The sequence below is a fragment of the Quercus suber genome, unplaced genomic scaffold, assembly GCF_002906115.3.
Source record: "Quercus suber isolate HL8 unplaced genomic scaffold, Cork oak 2.0 scaffold_242, whole genome shotgun sequence".
NCBI classification, from domain to species: domain Eukaryota; kingdom Viridiplantae; phylum Streptophyta; class Magnoliopsida; order Fagales; family Fagaceae; genus Quercus; species Quercus suber.
In genome coordinates, this window is record NW_027069699.1 from 277508 (window position 1) to 299863 (window position 22356).

At 35.8% G+C, this 22356-nt stretch overlaps 1 protein-coding gene across 1 annotated transcript; it reads right to left on the minus strand.

Moving 5' to 3' along the window:
* Positions 1–4550: 4550 nt before the first annotated feature.
* On the minus strand, positions 4551–22133 carry LOC112008377 (probable LRR receptor-like serine/threonine-protein kinase At3g47570). Its single transcript, XM_065780650.1, is given in 8 exon segments — positions 4551–4862; positions 4893–5291; positions 5409–5797; positions 5842–6052; positions 6149–6261; positions 6387–6623; positions 18708–19121; positions 19387–22133. Coding segments are annotated over 8 exon segments (4770 nt in total). The 5' UTR covers positions 22082–22133.
* Positions 22134–22356: the final 223 nt, after the last annotated feature.

Genomic DNA, 22356 nt, shown 5'->3' on the forward strand with positions numbered 1-22356 from the left:
GATGAACTTCCTGGATGCTTTCCAAGGTTACCACCAGATACCACTAGCCCTGGATGACCAAGAGAAAACAGCTTTCGTCACCCCTACTGGTAACTACCACTATAAGGTGATGCCATTTGGCTTGAAAAACGCGGGGTCTACCTATCAAAGAATGATGATGAGGATGTTTGAGCCACAACTGGGTAAAAATATCAAGATTTACATAGATGACATGGTGGTGAAAAGCAAGATTGTTACTGAGCATATGGAGGACCTTGAAAGTACCTTTGAAGTCCTTAGAAAGTACAAGCTGCGCCTAAATGCTTTCAAGTGCTCCTTCGGTGTGGGGTCTGACAAGTTTTTGGGGTACATGGTGACTCACAGAGGAATTGAGGTTAACCCCGACCAGATAAAGGCCATCAACGATTTACAAGCTCCTCGGAATCCCAAGGAGGTTCAGAAACTGACCGGAATGACTGCTGCCCTGAATCGATTTATCTCCTGATCAGCAGACAGGTGTCGGCCTTTCTTCTCTCTACTCAACAAGTGGAAGGGATTCGAATGGACTGAAGAATGTGCTTTGGCCTTTCAGCAACTTAAAGATTATCTAGCTCGGCCACCAACCATGTCCAGTCCTGAGCCAGATGAAGTATTGTTTGCTTACATTGTTGTAGCTCCCTATGCGGTGAGCTTGGTGTTGATACGATCAGACTGTGGTGTACAAAGACCGGTTTATTACGTAAGTAAGTCGCTGCATGAGGCCAAGATCCATTATTTGCCTCTGGAGAAGGCTATCCTAGCAGTGGTGCTTAGTACACGAAAGCTACCTCACTATTTTCAGGCCCATACGGTCATCGTCTTCACTCAACTCCCACTCAAGGCTATACTCCGAAATGCTAACTACACTGGATGGATTGCTAAATGGGGTACGATCTTAGGGGCTTTCGATATAAAATATATGCCCCGTACATCGGTCAAGGGCCAGGTCCTTGTGGATTTGGTGGCTGAGTTCGCAGAGCCCCAACTAGAAGAAGTAACGCTTATGTCGGACATGGATGAAAAATCAGTTGGCATGATCTCTCAACAAAGCCCCTTCCATTGGGAAGTGTACGTTGATAGCATGGCAAACCAAAAAGGTTCTGGAGTCGGGCTAGTGTTGATATCCCCTGAAAGAATCATTATCGAAAAGTCGTTAAGGCTGGACTTCTCGGCAACAAATAATGAGGCGGAGTATGAGGCCCTACTGATGGGAATGGCTATGGTTCGAAGAATGGGAGGAAAGTCTGTGGAGTTGTTCTCGGACTCAAGGTTAGTCGTAGGTCAAGTACAAGGTGAGTTTGAGGCAAAGGATGAAAGAATGCAGGGGTACTTGAGCCGAGTTAAATGTCTGCAATCGGAGTTCGACTCTTTTAGTTTGCTACACATCCCTAGAAGTGGTAACTCACATGCTGATTCTTTGGCCACGCTTGCTACCTCCTCGGCGCAAAATTTGTCAAGAGTCATCCTCGTTGAGGACTTGCATGGGCCTATAGAGACAAAAAGAGAGGTAGTTCAGGTTCACCAAGTCAGGACCGGGCTCTGCTGGATGGATCCTATAATTAAATTCTTAAAAGAAGATATTTTGCCTGAAGAAAGGGGGGACGCTGATAAAATATGGAGGAAGGCAACTAGATTTTGGCTATCCGAGGACCAGAAATTATACAAACGCTCCTATTCAGGACCATACTTGTTATGCATGCATCCTAAAGCGGCTGAGCTATTACTAGAAGAATTACACGAAGGAATCTATGGGAGCCACACTGGAGGTAGGTCGTTGGCTCACCGAGCCATTACTCAAGGTTATTGATGGCCGAGTATGCAAAAAGAAGCCCACGAGTATGTTAAGAAGTGAGATCAATGTCAGCGATTTGTCCCAAACATTCATCAACCAGGGGAAACTCTTAATCCACTATCCAGCTCGTAGCCTTTCGCCCAATGGGGCTTAGATATCGTGGGACCATTCCCTAAGACTGTAGGAAATAGGAAATACCTTCTGGTCGGCACAGACTATTTCACCAAATGGGTCGAAGCTGAACCTCTGGCCAACATCAGAGACGTGGATGTACAGAAATTTGTGTGGAAGAATATTGTTACCCGATTTAGGGTTCCTCATACTCTCATCTCGGACAATAGCTTGCAGTTTGATAGCATAGCATTCAGGAATTATTATGGCGAAATGGGAATCATAAACAGATACTCCACTCTTGCATATCCCCAAGGTAATGGGCAGGCAGAAGCTGTCAATAAGGTCATTGTAAATGGCCTAAAGAAGAGATTAGACGACGCAAAGGGCAAATGGGTGGAAGAATTACCACATGTACTTTGGGCTTACGGAACTACGCCTCGCAGATCTACTGGAGAGACCCCCTTCTCAATGACCTATGGGGCTGAAACTGTCATACCTTTGGAAACTGGGTTCCCAACACTGAGGACTAGTTTATTTAGTCTGACCAGCAACAATGAGCAGCTAGAGAGGAGTTTGGACCTGATTGACGAAAAGAGAGAAAATGCAATGGTCCGACTGACACATTACCAACAAAAGCTCAAGCAGGGCTACGATGCCAACGTAAAGCTGAGGCCTCTAGAACCTGGCGACTTGGTGCTGAGGAAAGTTGTCGGGATGGCAAAGAACCCAACTTGGGGAAAGTTAGGACCCAATTGGGAAGGGCCATATCGTATTACTTCAGGGGCTAGTATTGAGGTGTATTTCCTAGAAGACCTAGATAGCCATGTGATGCCACACCCGTGGAATGTAAATAACCTCAAAAGGTACTATTATTAGTCGAATATTTTCTTCAATCAACATGACAATTCGCTATATGAAGTATTCTCTCAAGTGTTTAAACTTAAATCCAAACATGCCTGTAGTCCTCAGAACAGATGATTTGGGTTAGTTAACACTCCTTCACAGTTTCCTTAAGTGTTTAAACTTAAATCCAATTATGCTTGTAGTCCTCGAACCAGATAATTCGGGTTAGTTAACACTCCTTCACATTTTCTCTAAGTGTTTAAACTTAAATCCAATCATGCCTATAGTCCTCGAACCAAATGATTTGGGTTAGTTAACACTCCTTCACAGTTTCTCTAAGTATTTAAACTTAAATCCAATCATGCCTGTAGTCCTCAGACCAGATGATTTGGGTTAGTTAACACTCCTTCACAGTTTCTCTAAGTGTTTAAACTTAAATCCAATCATGCCTGTAGTCCTCGAACCAGATGATTTGGGTTAGTTAACACTCCGTTACAGTTTCCTTAAGTGTTTAAACTTAAATCCAATCATGCCTGTAGTCCTCAGACCAGATGATTCGGGTTAGTTAACACTCCTTCACATTTTCTCTAAGTGTTTAAACTTAAATCCAATCATGCCTGTAGTCCTCGGACCAGATGATTTGGTTTAGTTAACACTCCTTCACAGTTTCTCTAAGGGTTTAAACTTAAATCCAATCATGTTTGTAGTCCTCGAACCAGATAATTTGGATTAGTTAACACTCCTTCACAGTTTCTCTAAGTATTTAAACTTAAATCTAATCATGCCTGTAGTCCTCGGACCAGATGATATGGGTTAGTTAACACTCCGTTACAGTTTCCTTAAGTGTTTAAACTTAAATCCAATCATGTCTATAGTCCTCGGACTAGATGATTTGGGTTAGTTAACACTCCGTTACAGTTTCCTAAAGTATTTTAACTTAAATCCAATCATGCCTGTAGTTCTCGGACCAGATGATTTGGGTTAGTTAATACTCCTTCACATTTTCTCTAAGTGTTTAAATTTAAAGCCAATTATGCCTGTAGTCCTCAGACCAGATGATTTGGGTTAGTTAACACTCCGTCAAGGCTCTTTAATTGTTTAAACTTAAATCCAATTATGCCTGTAGTCCTCGGACCAGATAATTCGGGTTAGTTAACACTCCACCAAATTTCTCTCAAGTGTTTAAACTTAAATCCAATTATACCTGTAGTCCTCGGATCAGATGATTTGGGTTAGTTAACACTCCTTCAGGGCTCTCTAAATGGGTTAGTCAACACCCCCACACAGTTATTATTATTGAGACGTAACCTTAAAATGAGCCATGCTTGAAATTCTAGAAGGTATTTAAGTTTAATCTAACTTATAATAGGCCTCCTAAATCATGTTTAATCCAAAGCCAAGGAGTAATAATACTCTCTATGTATATTTGAGAATACCTATGAAACTTCCATAATCACTCGCTGCTTTCATTGCCTATTAGTAATTCTTATACTAACTGTTCTTCTTAGTACCAATTTCAGTTATTTACATCATCTGCATGATTCGGTGGCTAAGTTTACTTACATTATTACCATAATTACAAAGAACAGTTACTTGCAGCAATAATAAATCATAAGATATACAACAAAAACACCAGAAATAAAAGGGAAATAGTTTCATTGATTAAAAGAAAAGAGTATACAAATCCTTGCATAACAGTAGAAATTATTACAAGTACAAAATAGAAACCCCTAATTGTCTAAGCCTTCTTCTGGGGGACCAAAGGATCAGCAGCCTGACTGGACTAAGCTGTAGCAGTTTCTGGGGCTTGGTCCTTAGAGTTTGGGAGGGTCTTCTTTTCTCCCATGTTTTTACCTTTATCCTTGGGTGCTTTAGCCGACTTGCTCTGATCACCAGGCTGACCAGACTCCTTGGAGGCCTCAAGGTTGACTGGAGGAATTTGGCTAACCAAGGATTGCTTCGAAGCCTCTTGGAGTTGTGCAGGAGGAGGGATATCAGACCCTGGGAGCTCTCGGATATCAGGATCGTAGTATATGCTCCCAGGTAGCCTCAAATTAGATTCAGGAGGGACTCCAACAGCATCCAATGCCTTTCCCTAGGTTATATCACAATAGTCTCGGCTGACCGAGGCAAATTGTTCAGTAAGCTGGATTTGGGTTTTGTCCGCCCCCAGCTGATATGCTGCTTTCCTTTCAGCCTTGACTGCCTCCTTGGCCAACTGAGCATTCTTCTGAGCTAGCTTGGTAGTCTTCTTGGCTTTCTGAAGTTCAGCTCGAAGTTGCCCCACAAGTGCTTTCTCAGTTGCCAAGTTAATCTCGGTCATATTCAGCAGCTTGCATTGCTTTTCGGCCTGCTTTTCAGCATTCTTCAGGCCTGCGTCTAGACTGTTCCGTTGATTAGTCATCTCCTTTAATTGCTCGGACAGTAGAGAGTAATCCTCCTTCAGGCTGCCCAAAGACCTCTCTGCCTTAGACTGAGATTGAGCCGCTGTCTGGGCTTCAAGATAGGACTTTTTATTCCACTCCTCGGCCACAAAGATTTACTGAGTAACCTACATAACAAAAATTTCAAATGTAAAGCACAGAAAAGGTGGAAAAGTAAAAAGGCTCAACGACTTAATTAAGTAGACCAGTTCACTTACCATGGCCAAATCCCTCTTAAGGGATAGGAAAAGCTCCTGTTGGTTGAAGCACCTATAAGATTCCATGTCCTTTGGGAGGAGGAGTGGCTGCTCCAAGGCCTCAGTAACATAACTTGCCCTTCCCCCATCGTAATTTTTGAGGGAGGTATCCCAGGGGATGGAGGCACCATCCAACTCTAGTCTTGGGGACCAAATGCGAGGCCTTCGGCGCACATCAACAACATGAGGGTCATCTCGGCTTTCAGTAGATGAGGCCCTCTTGTTCCGGTGGTCTTTCATCACCTTCTGTTGCTTAGTCCCTCTTGGTGGCAACACCTCCCTTTCTTCAGTTTCATGGAGAGGCCTCTTCTTCTTCAGATCCTGTATGGGCTTCAGGCCGGGGTCAGGAACTTGGGATGGTGGTGGAGGCAGACTCACACGGGTTGGGACGTACCAGTCCCTTTCTGCTCAGCCTTTTTACCCCTATTATTCATAAAGTTCCTCAAATCTGCCATATCTTCCTCGTCTAAAGAGTCTTCTAGAAGAGCAGTTATTAGAACGTGAGGGTGTACAACAGATTGTCTGTCAACTTCCTCCTCGGCGTCAGGCATTGGTATCACTTCAACCTCTCTTGAAGCCTCTCCTTCGAACTTGAACTTGTTTATCTGCTCCTCAAGTGAAGAGGTTGAAGAGGTAACTCCTTCTCCTGCTTCTGTTGTCCCGAGAGGAACCTACTGAATTGGCTGAAGGAGTGGGGGTACACCCTGTGGATTGGGATGTGGCCCGTCCTCATTTACAACGATCTCTGATCTTAATAAGTAATTGAGCGCAGCAGTGTTTGTAAGGTTGAGCCGAGGAGAAACGTGTTCTCTATCTGTTAAACATCATAACAAAACGTAGTCAGACACTTGAAAATAATGATACAAAAAGAAGAAAAAATTGTTAGAAGGTGGAGATCCTAAGCCCACTGTTAGTAAACCTAAGTCTAACATATCCCACCTGGCTCTCCTGGCTTGGTTCGGCAATGAGGACTGTCATGCCACGCGCCCGAGATGATCACGTAGTCGTCTTTCATCTCTTTGTTAGACTTGGGAAGGTAGGAGAGGAGCCTAACGACATCGGATCGGGATTTTTGATAATATCCCGCCCCTTGCTGGCTATGACACTCGTACATGTGTACCACGTCACGCCAGGTGAGCCCCAATCCCAGAAGACGGTTCAAATCATCAATGGCTCCTAGGATTCTAAAGACGTTGGGCGCACATTGGTCAGGTAATTACTGGTAATGGGACCCATAGGGATAGTCATCCCCCTTCTAGAAAAGCGATGATGGGGATTACAACTTCGCCCGTTTTTCGATCTGTTAGTATTTTCTCTGGAAGACAATACCTCAAACCATATTTTGAGGTATGCATCTACCAGATATTGAAATTTACCCATCTTCACTAACTGGGAAGAAGGAAGCACTAAACATAGTAACTCAGAAATGACTATTTGAAAGCCGAGGAGGCTGGTTGAAGAGAGGACAGAAGGTTTTAGTGGAGAAGAACTTACTCAAACTAAATTGGAGACTGATCCTCGAACTCGTTGAGAAATTCTTACGGATTCTGAGGAAGGCTAAGACCGGTGGTTGAAAGAACTTGAAAGATTCGAGTGCTTGAGTTTGCTGGGCGCTCTAAGAATTTGCAAAGTGAAGGAGAAATAACTTGCTCTGAGACTTTATATGGGGACAAGCAAAAGAACCGGAGTCATCGCGCCCAAATCTTGAGGAGAAATCATGTCCGTTGGATCAATAGCCCATTGTTGGATACCAAAGACAAAACACTGCCTGGAGTAATTGATAACGCTTTGGGAATACTAAAACGACAGCAGCACTTATGAGGCGCCTACTTCTATGCCCACATGCGTGTAAGTTCAGATATTTTTGTTGTTTCAAACTACCATTTCGTGACGAGTCAAAATCCTATTTTTTCTCCTTGGATGCGAGGGAAAAACTAAAATTTTGAGGGGCTATTGTGGGGGTGAAAAGCCCAACCTAATATATTGGGCCCAAGGCCCTATTTGAAGACTATTGTATGTTCGAAGAGAGGAACATGTTTAAGGAGAAGCCCATGTGAAAGAAACATACCTGGAGATGAATGAGGGGCACAGTCCGAGGAGATCTTCAATTGTCCGAAGAGTCCATTATCCTCGGATTCAAAGAAGCTTGGTCAAACAGATGTCTGGGAAGTTCAAGTAATCCTCCTGACAATTCTAATGATAAGGATGAACCTCAAGCGCGCATGGAGATGATAGGAACAGAGAAATATCTAGAAGACAAACTTCAACCACCACATTAAATGCATTACAGCTACTTTTTTGGCCGCATTAATATGGAGAAGACCCCTGAACAGTACAATCTTAGCTACCGCCACTCACACAAGGCTAAAGAAGATACATGATGCGACATGCACTCAAATGGATGTTTAGATGATGAACAAGTGGACGATGAAGATAAAAGGAGAGGGTGCTATATAAAGGGGAGAGGCCTCTGATAAGGGGGGACTAAACAAAAAAGAGAGAGAAGAAGAAAATAACTTTACTGTAGCTCTAAGAGTTGTAACCAACTTTCATTCAATAAAATGCCTCTTCGGACTTTCACGTTTGCATTTGTTCAAGCATGATTTCATGTTAAGTTTACCCGTAAATACCATAACTAACTCCTGTTTAATTCACATCCAGCCCAGTTCTTTCACCAACGCTCTGCAAATTCATTGTTTTGGTTCATTGTACTCATAATCCATACCTTTTGGACTTGGGTTACAAAAATTGACCCTATAATAAAAATGCTTGCAATAATTGAAATTATTCTTTTGAATGTAACTCGTCTTTCTTTTATATTTCTTTATTATTTAGTCATATATATTTTGTTTTGTTTTAATAATTTCTAAGCAGTAAATCATTTGATTTTATAATATTTTTTGGTCTTTCAAAAGTTTTAATATTTGAATTTTTGAGTTATTTTTGTGCAGAATTTGAAATTATCTGACAAGTTTTTTATAAAACATTGCCCGTTCAAGTAATGACTTATTCATTAAATTGTAACACAAATTGAAGTCATACAAGAGCAAATCATGCAATGGTGTAGTTTCTTAATCAATTTCAGATTTTATAAAATTATTTTAGTTTACCTTACAAATAAATAAGTTCTCGTGCATAGCACGAGTTAACGACTAATTATTATTATTTGCTTGTAAAATATACTAATCAACATGTAACCCGATTGAACTGACTTGTATGCAACCTATTTAGGATGATTTGTGTTGTGTCAGTGGCTTATATTGGTCAAGGTATATTGATAGAGTCCTTGCTAGATGAGGACTTTGTGTAACCGACTTTAATAAGTGTTGTAGCAAACCTATGCCTAGCGTGCATGTTAGTATATAAATACACGTAGGTTCTCCCATATTGAGTGAGATGTATATTAAGAGAAAGGGTGTTGCAATAGTAGAGCAAATACGATAGAGTGTTCTGTATTTTTTACGAAAGAGAGTCAATTGTGTATTTGGGGTTCAAGTCTTGTGAGAGAGCATGTGTGCTACTGTTGTCTTCTTATTTTATAGTGGAACTTTCTCTTGCTACTACCTGTGGCTTTAGGCATATTGTCGAACAACATAAAATTTGTGTCTATTTTGCTTAACTCCTCTTTAACCTTGCATAAATGGATTATTTTAATAACAACTTGTTTCTGGCTTGAACCCGATTTGACTCAGGACACTTCTTGGTTCCAAGCAAAAATATAACCTTCATATATCTACTCTAAGGCTCTGTTTAGTTATAGCTGGAGTGAGGGAAGAGAAAGGTAAAAGAAAATCATTTTCCTTAGGTGTGTTTAGATATAATAAGGAAAGAAAAGAGAAAGAAAAATATTGATATCTTTCCTTTGTTTGGTTTATTAAGAGAAGGAAAAAGAAATATGTATGTTTTTACATTTATACCCTTATATATATTTGATATGTTTTAATTTTTTGGTTTGAAGCCACTTAAGGGTATATTTGTAAATTTATCCTAAATTATTTTGAAATTGGTCAGCCAACAATTTGCCTTATTTGGCTTTATGGGCCCAGGAGAAACCTTTTCTTCAATAGAAATATCTTCTTTTCCCTTCTTTTCTTTTTCCTTTTGCCAATCCAAACATAAAATTAATTGAGCATGTAATTTTTATAGGATCTTTTTTTTTTTTTTTTTTTTTTTTAAAGCCAAAAAAAGAGTCTCCAGTGTGGATTCACTGACCCCATGCCCCACTGGTTGTTGTAACTTGTAACCAGTCAATGGGTACCACTCAGCAAGCCATCATGGGGCTACCCAGACACCTCACTCCCAAATTGGATAAACAAGAGGAATATAAGTGCCACTACTCGAATCACAATGCCCGTACCCGTAAGCGTGATGGAACTGTGTCTCCTACCGCTAGGCCACACCCTTGGGTGGTTAATTTTAATTTATAGGATGTTGATAATTAGTCATCATCCTTGTGTAACTATAATGAAGGAAGAAACTTTCAATGAGAATAATAAGTTTAGGATTTTCAAAAAATTACTGTATACTAAATGATGTTTTCCTAATGTAAAATGCATTCAAAACATTCATTATCTTCTATTACGTTTTTACTAGCTAGTAAGAAAATTCATGATGTCTCAACTCATTCAATATTTTTTGAATTGGTATCAATATACTTATATTTTATTTAGAATTTTACATATGCAACTAGCCAAACAGATTCAATAACTTTAACTTAATTTGTAGCCATCAAATTAGTGGTGGCGTCAGAAAATTTTCTTCAAGGGCCCTGGTTAACCTTAATATTATATATTATTTATTATGAATTCAATTCAATTATAAAAGCATACGAGATTTATTGTCAAAATAAAATTCATTATAAAAATAACCTTATTGTACTATGATATACTGCTTCACTAAAATTGTTACAACGTATATTCTTATTCTTAAAAACTTTTTTGGGTGTAATATTTAAATGGTTATAATAGATAAAAGAAGTTAAAATGTACCCCTATTCCTCCAACTTTGATTATTTGCTAATAACATCTAATAACACTACCTTCATTTTACTATTATTTTAATCTGAATGTGGGTTTTTATTTTTTGCTTTGTTTTTTTAAAAGCATCAGAGCCATGTGACTTGGGGATTTTATTTATTTATTTATTTATATTTTGAGAAAAAAATGTGACTTGGGAATTGGGGTTGCCTTAATCACACTACATTTTTTTCATTACTTTTGAAATATTGTCATTGGAATTCATGTAACTTATAAACCAATAATTATTTGATGTAACTTTAACCAAAAAAATAATCATCTTTATTTTTTATATTCAAAATAAGTAAAATAATTTTTTAATATTTTATGTTATTATTTCTAGATATTTTATACGTAAAATAAATTTATGTAAGTGGAGATTTTATGTCTTAAAATACATGTCATGTATCAAAAAAAGGTATCAATGATTCATAACAAAAGCAATTACGCTTAATTTATATTCTAGTACATTTTCTATATATTTATATAAGGTCATATTAACATATGTCATTAAGGCAATAATTAATAAACCATAATAAGAAAGTTTTGACATCACTTTCAAAGAAAATATAAAAAACTGTCAATAACATTTATTGTTTTATCATTCTCTCAATAAATTTTTTCTAAAAATAGTTCTTAAACCAATGCCCTTAAGACATTTCCCCCCTTTTTTTTTTTTAGTAAACAGTAATACTTATTAGAATACATACGAAAATAGTAATATTAGTGTCATGAATTTGAGAGAACAATAAGTTAAGTTTTTTTTTTTTTTAGTATTGATTATATATATACTTATACAAACAAGAATATTGGGGAAAAAAATAGAAGTATTTTTTTCTAGCATGTATAATAAAAAATCTTAAAACATTTTGGGGGCCTCTATATAGATCCGACTATGCTTCAAATGTCTACGTATAATTTAGTACAATTGAAAGTCATTAAATCTTATGTCCTCGATAGAGACCTCTACATCTAGAGTAATAAGATGTAGTGCCAATTTCTTGTCTTCAACGACAAAATTCACCAAATAGAAAATAGATTTCAACGGCATATTATGTGTTTAGGTATCATAGAAAGGTTCTTCTAAAAAAAAGGGTATCATAGAAAGGTAATTGGGCTTATTCTCATACTAAGTATAGCACAAAGACTTTCTCCAAAAAATAAGAAAAGTATAGCACAAAGAGTTTATAAAATTTCAAGTGGCAGCAATCTTTTCAGCTTTGCTAGAATAAAAAAATACTAACATAAAGGCATTTGACTACTAATCGCTATAGGAATGTCCCTTTCTTCCCTTAAAACATTTGGAGTGCTATACAAGGAAGTCAATACCGTACCGGAGACTGTACCGGTTTGACCACCGGTACGATATATTTCGGGTACCGATCAATACCGGTGTACCGTTTCGGGTTTACCGCTATTTTATATATATATATATATAACCAAAATTTATATTATTTATTAAAAAGTTTAAATTTATAAATCTTTATGTCATTTAATATGTTAATCTCTAGTTAAAATTTCAACTAGATAATATTAACAATAATAGGGAAGATGTTCCTACTTTTTTAATAATAATAATAATAATAATAAGTTAAAAGTTAAAATGCCGTTTAAAACTTCTTTGCATTAAAAAAAAAAAAAAAATCAACTTTTGAAATCTCAAAAGTTTATAGCAATTCACGTGGGTGGGTGTGTCAGAGGGCACACTGCCACAAGTTATAAACAAAACCAAACCTACTCTCCTTTTAGTTTTTTACTATTAAAAGTCACAACTAAACAATCAACTAAAGCTTCAGAAATAAAAACTTAAAAACTAAGAGATGCAGACTGATGGAGGGATGGGCGTGAAGAAGAAGAAGAATGGGTGGTCACTTTCGGAACAGTGCTGGCGATGGCAGTATTATGGGTTATTTGGTATTTTCCTTTACCGTTAATCACTTCCATTTTTCTTGTTTTTCTTTTACCGTCCGGTATCCTTTTTTGGCCGGTATCCGATTTTTTGCCCGGTTTTTCCGGTACAACCAAGTAAGCTCCGGTACAAAAAGTGGTATGAAATAGCCACGTTTCTATTCCGGTCAAGGTGCCGGTACGAAAAATTCCGGCTGTACCGGCCGGAACGGTACGGTATTGACTCCACTGGTGCTATATGAATGTCCCTTTCTTCCCTTAAAACATTTGGAGTGCAAATTAGATCATGATATGCTACCAAATTATAACATTTACCAAGACAAACAAAATTTACCTGTAGCTTGAAACCTTTGTCTGTGTATATTAGCAATAAACAAAATATAATAAAAATATTAGAGGAAATTTTTTATGGTTTACATTTATTGTCAAAACTACAAGTTATAAAAGAGCTTTTACACTCTGAAAAAAAAGGAGCTTTTACAAATGTAGGAAAACACTCTATAGATGAAGTTATGCATCACACTTAAAACAATTTAATCAATAATAAGTTTTTGTTTTTATTTTTTTATCTAATATAAAAATTTTACTTTAGCCTAATTTAAGTATATGCATATGAAGCTCTCTTGTGAAAACTTGAACCCTTACCCTTACTCCCCCACCTAAAAAAAATTTATACGTGTAAAATGATTGTCATGTTAAAGCGTGCGCGATAATTAATCTATAATAAGTGTGTATGCAATGGACAAAATTTATCCTTGCATCACACGTTCACGTAATCAATTCAAACTTAGAAGAAACCAAAGACCAATAAGACTAGAAAACAGAAATTGCTTGAACCAATGTTAGGATGACTAAAAACTAAAAAGTCAGGTTTGGTTACCTTGCACTAGCCAATCACAGTGTGGAATTTTGGTTTTGAAAACAAGCACCATAATAAACAAGGACTACTATACAGAACCCAGAAACGCTCTCAACTCTCAAGCCGAACCCAGGCCCAGGTCCTTTATCTCTGGGCTTGACCTTGACCAGATGCATTAATTGGAGGTGGACCAAACTGAACAATACTAGAGTATCTGAAATAATTGTCTAACAAAGTCATCATCATGGCTGACCATGACTTGCCTTACAGGTTACAGCTCTTTTCCTTCAGCTAAAATTAGCAGTATTGATTGCAAGACTCTTAGCAAAATGTAGATTTTCAATAACAAGACATTTAGAAATTTCAGTTCCTCTGTCAAATGACTCACAAATGAGAAAATTCCTCCCTGTGTTTGTAATTCCTACATAGTAACAAGAATTTGTTTCAAAAAATAATTCTTTGAAGACTCAAATCTCTAGCAAACAACAAAGCTATCATGTAAACTGCTAATCAACACCGTTTTGGGGACCCCAAACTAGGACCCAATCTCTCGACCCAACCCAAATTCTTTATTTCTCATTTGTTACTAACAATAAACAAAATATAACAAAAATATTAGATTAATATATATATATATATTTGGTTTTCATTTATTGTCAAAACTACAAGTTATAAAAGAGATTTTACAAATAGAGGAAAACATTTCATAAATTAATTCTTTTCCGAGTATATTTATTGCTTATAGAATTTTATCGATAATATAGTACATGTTAGTATGTTAGAGTTGCTTAAATAGAAAGAAAATTTTCAAAATTAAATTGATAAAATCTTACCAATGATTTATTATGACACAAAAAAGACTAATAAATTAACAATATTACCAACTGAAAAAAAAAATACTAACAAAATTTGAATACAAACACTTCATTTTGGCGTACATTTACAAGCTCAAGTGTCAAACCATTGTCATTATCCAGTTTGATTTCAAATTATACCTTCTTTTCATTTAATTTTTTAAAATAATTTGTTAGTTAGGAATGTGGATTAAAATCCAAAAAGTCTTTGTTGAAAAAAACCTAAAAGTTTTAGTTGAGTTACAAGACTCTTAGCTTATTCTTTATGTCTGTGTTTTTGTCGTATTCTTTATGAATTTTTTCTACAACTTTCTGTTTTACCATTTATTAATTCTCTTCTTTGGTTAAATTTATGCATCAAGCTTAGAACAGTTTTTTTGATGAATAAGCTTAAAACAGTTCAATCTATATTGGGTGTGTATACGAAATTTGTCCCCCCAAATCACACGTTCACATAATCAATTCAAAGTTTGGCAGGAAACCAAAAAAGAAAAAAGATAGGGGGACCTAAGTGAGAAATTTGTTTTCCACAATCTATTGAATCCACCATTTTCAAATGCGCCTGGACCAACTTATATTGTTGGAAAATATTGCAAGTGAAGTCTTATGAATCAGAAAACAGCTAAAGTTTTCAATGGCCAAAGACTAGAAAATAGAAATGGCCTGAACCAATGTTAAGATGACTAAATAGTCATCTTATTAGTTATGTTAAGAATGAAAACACTATAACAAATAATTTTGGATACATCAAACTTATAAGTTATGGATTTGATGAAAATTGACTTTTCATGAAACAGTCGAGTAATACTTCAGGTCTTTACTAGTATTTTCAGGAATCCAATGAAAGTTCAGAGGAAAATAATCTTTAGCAAATTTTTGGGGATTTACAATCATAGCCCTGTTGGGTTCAATAGAAAACAAGTTTTGGCAATATTTTTTTTTGACAAAACTAAAAGCATTGGGATTTCTTGGAAGAGTAGTTTGAATGGGATGAGTAGCAATGGCGACCGCATATGGATCATATGAGGATGCAAGAACAGTTGAATAATTGGGTTTAGGAATGGTACCAAGGATAGTAAAGCAACTAGCAACTTCAACTGGTGAAGCAGGTTCATGCTTAACCAACTGTTTACCAACATTTGTAGCAGGTTGTTTATCTTTTGATCTTCGGCTTGCCATTATGGCACTGTAAATTCATGAGTGAGAAAATCAGGGATAGAGTTTTGAGAACCTTTAATATATTCAATATCAAAATAAAAAATACACTTAAATTAATTTGCCATCTGGCAAAAATATGTTTTGAAGCAATGTTTTCAACATATTTTTCTATAACATACTTAGCACTTTTACAATCAATACGTTTTTGCTTAGGTGAATGAACATGATTATTGTGGTTTTCTTAACTTCCGTGATAGGTGTTAATGCATGCACAAAAATTTAAAATTTTAGATAAGACACATGGCGCAAAATTAGCTATCCAATTTAAAATTTAAATTATATTTTCTCTAGCTTTGATTTTAAATATATATAAATATATATATATATTTTTTAGAAACACACACACTTTAATAATTTATTCTTATAACTATTATTTGCAAGTGAAAAAAATATGGATCAACCCTTAACCGAATGGACCTGATCCATCTGTAACCTATTTAGGATGACCTATTTATGGCCCAAACTTGTACAAGTCAAACTAAAGCCCAATCCACACCCATTTGCCATGACCATAATAGAGAGGGGGTTGCATAATAATTTAATTCTATAGGGTACTTCTTGTTTCTATAAAATTTATAAATAAAAAAATAAAAAAAAATAAAAAAACTTCATATATCATCTTTGTTGGGAAATTTAGACATTGGTTGATAGAATTAACAAGTTTTAAACCCAAATTGTTAATTAGATCTATTGTGAATAAACCTTGTTCAAATAAACAAACATCAATATCAAGTCAAAATCATGCACAACTAAATAATAGATAAGACAATATATGATGACCCAGGAAAACCAATGAAACAAACTAGTTTCACAGTAAAAAACCTGGAGGGAAACCTTCCCAAAAAACAATCCACTATAATAAAGAGAAGTTTCAAATCTAATACAAAACTTTTGTCCCTAGACTCTACAATCTCAGTAGATGAACTTACAGCGGAAATCTTCACAGCTTCAGAACTTCTTAACCCTCCAATATATGAATGCTCCACCCACAATCACAATTGAAACCTCCAACTGACTTCAAGAACCTCTTGAAAGTTTTCTTCACAGTAGCACGTCTGTGGTGGTTGCTATAACTTTAGCTTCTTCACCAATATAATCTTCAAATCTACTTTGAAACTCTTTAGTTTGGTGAAAGAGAGAAACTTAGTTACAAAATCCTGGCCGCATAAACGAAGTGTTTCTTTCTCTAAAAAGCCTTCTAATAGATGGCTTATAATGTCCTTATAATACTGGTTCAAACGGATCTCAATTCAGGCTTCAAACGAATAAGTTATTGGCTTTTTTGTGTTGTTTATTTTTGCTGATCTGTGACGCTCGATCGATTAAGCTTGTGTCGAGGAGGCAATAAGTTTCCAGCTTCTATCGAGGAAGTATCAAGCTGCTATTGAGGTACATGCTGAAAATGTGCTAAACATGTGTTTTTCTTGAACAAACTTTGTGTCTTCAACTTGGTCTTCAATTACAACTTTAAGACGCATAATTTGCCTTGGTTTGACAATACCAAAACACATGGCCCTAACAATCTCCCCTTTGTCAATCTATGACAAAACCTCAAGTACAAAAGTAAGTCCAATACATTAATAACCCGAATACAATGAATGAACCCTTATTCAAATAAACTAGCCTATCTAAAAACTACTAGTCATGAGAAATCATAGCACGAACTAGGATTGACTATTTTGATTGGCTCCATACCTGTCTTTCCTGAAAGCACTTAACAAACGTGTTATGCGCACCATGTGAAAGACAATGATAGTTAATAAACAAGTAAAGTGCGTTTTGTCATAAAATATGTCAATTATACATATATATATATATATATATGTCAACCTAACAATCTCTAAAATTTATTGAGCATGTAAATTCTATAGGATCCTTATTGTGAATAGCTTTTGCAATAAATATTATTCAATAGTACATTAAAGCAATATATCATAAACAAGCTTGATACATATTACTCAAAGTTAATTAATGAAGAAAATTTTACAAGCTTGATATCGAAGGGAAAGAAAAACAAAAACAACATGACTGCTATGGGATCGATACAGGATAGATAAGTTGCTGCAATGCTGTATATCATAAACTGGAAAACCTTGTGGACAACCTTGATAAGAAGTCATCATCCTCGTTCACCTATGATGGGGGAAGAGAATTTCAACATATTATAATTAACAAGTTTAGGATTTTAAAAAATTACAGTATGCAAGATGACGTTTTCCCTAAAGTAAAAAATAATTCAAATATTCATTATCAATAACTTAACTTGTAAATTAAATGTTCAATTTTGATTTTACTAGTAAGAAAATTCATGATGCAAGAATGTCCATTTGTGGAATGAAAAATCTCAACTAGCTCAATATTTCTTGAATTGGTATCAATTTACTTAGATTTATTTAGACTTCCTCAAATCAGTTGTGAAGTCAGAAAATTTACTTTGAGAGGTCATGGTTAACTTTAATCTTATATATTAATTATGAATTGAATTCTATTACTCTGGAGTTTGGAATAAAAGAGTAAATATCACAAACCATATGATATTTATTGTCAAAATAAAGTTTATTTTATATAAACTTATTGAACTATGATTAATTACTTTACAAAAAATTTTGCAATGTATTTTGTTATTCTAACAAAATTATTTTTTGGTATGATATTTAAATGATTATGATAAATAAGTAAAATGCACTTATATCCCTCCAACTTGGACTATTTTTTAATTACACTCCATATTATTTTAATCTAAATGTGGTGTTTATATAGCATCAAAACCATGTGGCTTGGGATTGTTTTAAAGGATAGGGACCAAATATGTAGTTTACCCATTTTTTTTAGTATTGTTTATATATATACTTATAGAAACAAGAATATTGGGAAAAAAAAATAAAAGTATTTTTTTTCTACCATGTATAATAAAAAATCATAAAACATTTTGGGGGCCTCAATATAGATCCGACTATGCGTCAAATGTCTATGTATAATTTAGTACAATTGGAAGTCATTAAATCTTATGTCCTCAATAGAGACCTCTACATGTAGAGTAATAAGATGCAGAGCCAATTTCTTGTCTTCAACGACAAAATTCACCGAATAGAAAATAGATTTCCATGGCATATTATGTGTTTAGGTATCATAGAAAGGTTCTTCTAAAAAAAAAGGTATCATAGAAAGGTAATTGGGCTTATTCTCATACTAAGTATAGCACAAAGAGTTTATAAAATTTCAAGTGACATCAACCTTTTCAGCTTTGCTAGAATTAAAAAAATACTAACATAAAGGCATTTCACTACTAATTGCTATATGAATGTCCCTTTCTTCCCTTAAAACATTTGGAGTGCAAGTTAGATCATGCAGTGATTAGAGGATATGCTATCAAATTATAACATTTACCGAGACAAACAAAATTTACCTGTAGCTTGAAACCTTTGTCTGTGTATATTAGTTCCAAGAAATTTTTTTCGAATTGAGTGTAGCTCAATTATCACAGCACCCATGTTCATCCTTTCTCTTGGAAATTCAACGGAACAAGCAACTCCAATTTCAGGTATAAAAATCAAGCATTCTAGTCTCTTCAGACTTCCATTTTGGCTCTCATTGCAAGTAATGTCATTCACTCTGTTCTCTCCTTCTCTTTCCCAAAGAAGGATAGGATCTATAATGTCAATTACTCGATCCGGCAGGGCTGCTTTAACAAAATCATGAAGGTTTAAGCTATCTTGGAAAATGTTATCAGTTGGTTTTTTTCCCGTGAACATCTCTAATAATAATATGCCATAACTATATACATCACCATAAATTGACACCTCGTTTCCCATTCCGTACTCTGAAATACACATAACAAATATGCAATATGTGCATAGTTTTGTATCAAATGAAAAATGGGAAAAATATATAACTTAGTGGTATTAAATGAGCTTTTACAATGGTATGTAATAAGAATTAAAATAGGCAAGTGAAAATTTTTGTTATATAAGATTCTATCTTCTAGATATAAAACGCATCCTTTTTGAAATTGTTTTTTCAAGCTTTAAAATATAGTAAAAAACTAAAAAAAAAAGAGGAAAACAATTAAATTTAAAAAAAGATACCTGGAGTATAACCAACTGTTCCTCTTACTCCAATAGAGCTTGATTGGTTAATAGAAGAATCTTGGATAGCATTAAAAAGGAATCTTGCCAAGCCAAAGTCACCTACATGTCCAATCATTTCATCATCAATAAGGACATTGCTAGGCTTGAGATCACAATGAACGATTGGTGTTTGGCAATGATGATGAAGATAATCCAATGCATTAGCAACATCAATGGCAATATTCAACCTTTGAAGAAGACTCAAATTTCTTGGTTCCTCAAGGGTCTCATTTATTATTGGAGTTGGATGCAGCCATTCATCTAGGTTTCCATTTCCCATGAACTCCATTACCAAAGCCTTAAAATCATGGCCTTGATAGTCAATACTAGAACATGATGTGAGGACCTTTACAAGATTTCAATGTCTAATATTTCGTAAAGCCTCACATTCTATTTCGAAACTTTTGGAAGCTCCATGATGCAAAAGGTTAAAAACCTTAATAGCAACTATATGTCTACCTTCATCAAGAATTCCTTTATACACGGACCCAAAGCTACCCACACCAATTAAATTGGTAGAAGAAAACCCATTGGTTGCCTTTAGGAGACTTTGGTAAGAGAGTTTCAAAAGAAAATTTCCTAAGTCACTTGAGATATTTTCTTTTCTTTTCTTTCTTACACAAAAAAGAAGTAGAAGTGACAAAACCAAAGATACTCCAATAAGCCCAGAAAATATAGAGATCATTAATTTCAAGGTAAGGGTCAACTTTCTCTTTTTGGATTTTTCATATTTGCATTTTGGTAGTTGAAACTTAGGCACGCCCTCACAAAGCTTATCATTTCCTCTAATTGAAGTTGCACTCATGTTCTTGAAAACTCCGTCTATTGGTACCTCACCCTCAAAATGATTGTAAGATAGATTCAAAAATTGCAAAAAGACAAAGTTCTCTAGAATTTTTGGAATCTCTCCAGACAAATTATTGTTAGAAAGATCTAGAGATCTAAGGCCTCTTAATGATGCCAAAGATGGTGGAATAATCCCTTGAAAGTGGTTTCTTCTCATAGCTAGAAATTCCAACTTTACGCAACTACCCAGACTTTCTGGAATTTTACCAAACAACATGTTTTCTGAAATATCCAAATATTCTAAATTTTTGAACTTCCCTAATTCCATAGGAATGACACCAGTAAATTGGTTGGCAGACAAATCTAGCCTAATTGGTGAGAATGAAAGACCAATGACCTTTGGGGATATCAAACCACTGAGATTGTTATTAGAAAGAAACAAATTGATCAAATTTTGGCACTTGCCTATGCTAAGAGGGATTTTTCCTTGAAGATTATTCTCGTATAAATACAAGTTTGTCAAGATAGTTAAATTTCCAAAAGAAAATGGAATGTTCCCAGATAAATTGTTTTCATTCAGTGCCAAAAATTGTAGCTTCTGAAACTTTCCAATTTCAGAGGGAATATTATCTGATAATTTGTTCTGCCACATATCAAGTCTCTCCATGTTGATCAAATTTCCTATTTCGGTAGGAATCTTTCCGTATATTTTATTAGAATCCAGAAACAACCAAGCGAGGCTAGTTGACAAATTGCCAATGCATTTGGGCAACTCTCCCCCAAATTTATTGATATTTAAAGACAATACGGTCAAATAGGTGGTATTTGTCAATGAACAGAGAAAATTCAAGTCATTTGCCCCTCCATTTCCAAGATTGTTACCGGTAATGGTAAATCTTGAAATTCTATTTAGCTTCTCCAAAGAAGGAACTTTTCCCCTTAGTTTATTATCATTCAATTCAAGTGTATCTAGATTTGAGGCATTAGAAATTGAAACTGGGATAGATCCAGTAAATCGGTTGTAGCCAATGTGTAATAGTTTGATATTTGGAAGAGTGATACCTATGTCTGATGGAAGATGCCCCTGGATTTGGTTGTCTCCTATATCGAAGAAGTTTATTGAAGAAGTATTGAAGATTGAACGAGGAATTTTTCCAGACAACTTATTTACACCCAGACCAAGTTGCTCAAGCTTGGTCAACTGGCCAAAAGAATCTGGGATAATCCCATGCAAGTTATTATATGTTGAGCCAAACAGTTCTAGAAATGATAAGTTTCCAAAAGAAGGTGGGATTCTTCCTATCAGATTATTGGCACTCATAGAAAAAACTCGAAGCTTTGACAAGGTGCCAAGCATTGCAGGGATTTCTCCCGTCAAAAGGTTGCCACGGACACGAAGGTCTTCAAGGCTAGAGCAATTGGATATATTGCTTGGAATTTTGCCACTAAAAGTGTTATTGGACAAAAGTAAGAACTGCAATCTGCGTAAACGACCAATTTCTAGAGGGATTTCATCATGAAAACTGTTGTTTTGGAGGGTAAGAATTCTCAAAAAACTTAAATTTCCAACATGTGGTGATACAGAGCCTACCAGCTTCGAAGATTGTAGGTCCAACATGGTGACCCTCTGATGTCGCCGACCACAGGTGGCACCTCGCCATCGACAAAAGTGGAAGCTGTCATTCCAAGAGCTCATAACCTGGAGAGGGTCATTAATGATCTTGGCTTTGAACTCAAGCAACGCCAATCGGTCCGTCTCATTATTCCCGCCAACTACAGAGGTGACTAAAAAGCCACACCACCAGAAAAAAATAAAGGCACGCATACAAAAGGATGGTGGAGCTGAACTCAACTGAGAAAGCCCCATGCAAGGTCAAGCTTGGTACGATTGGGTGGGTATTAGACTATTAGTTTGTGGAAACAAAACAAAGGGTTTGATTTCGCTGCTTAGCGCTCAAGGAAAAGCACACATATATATAGTAGAAGATTGTAAGGGAATGAACCTAGCATGTAATGGTCAATGGTCAATGGTCCATTCCTCATATACTCATTTCCTAGCATACTTTTATGTCAATCCAAATTGAAATATACCTAACACCTACTAATGTTTTACCATACTTTTGCTATCCAAATTGAAACTCA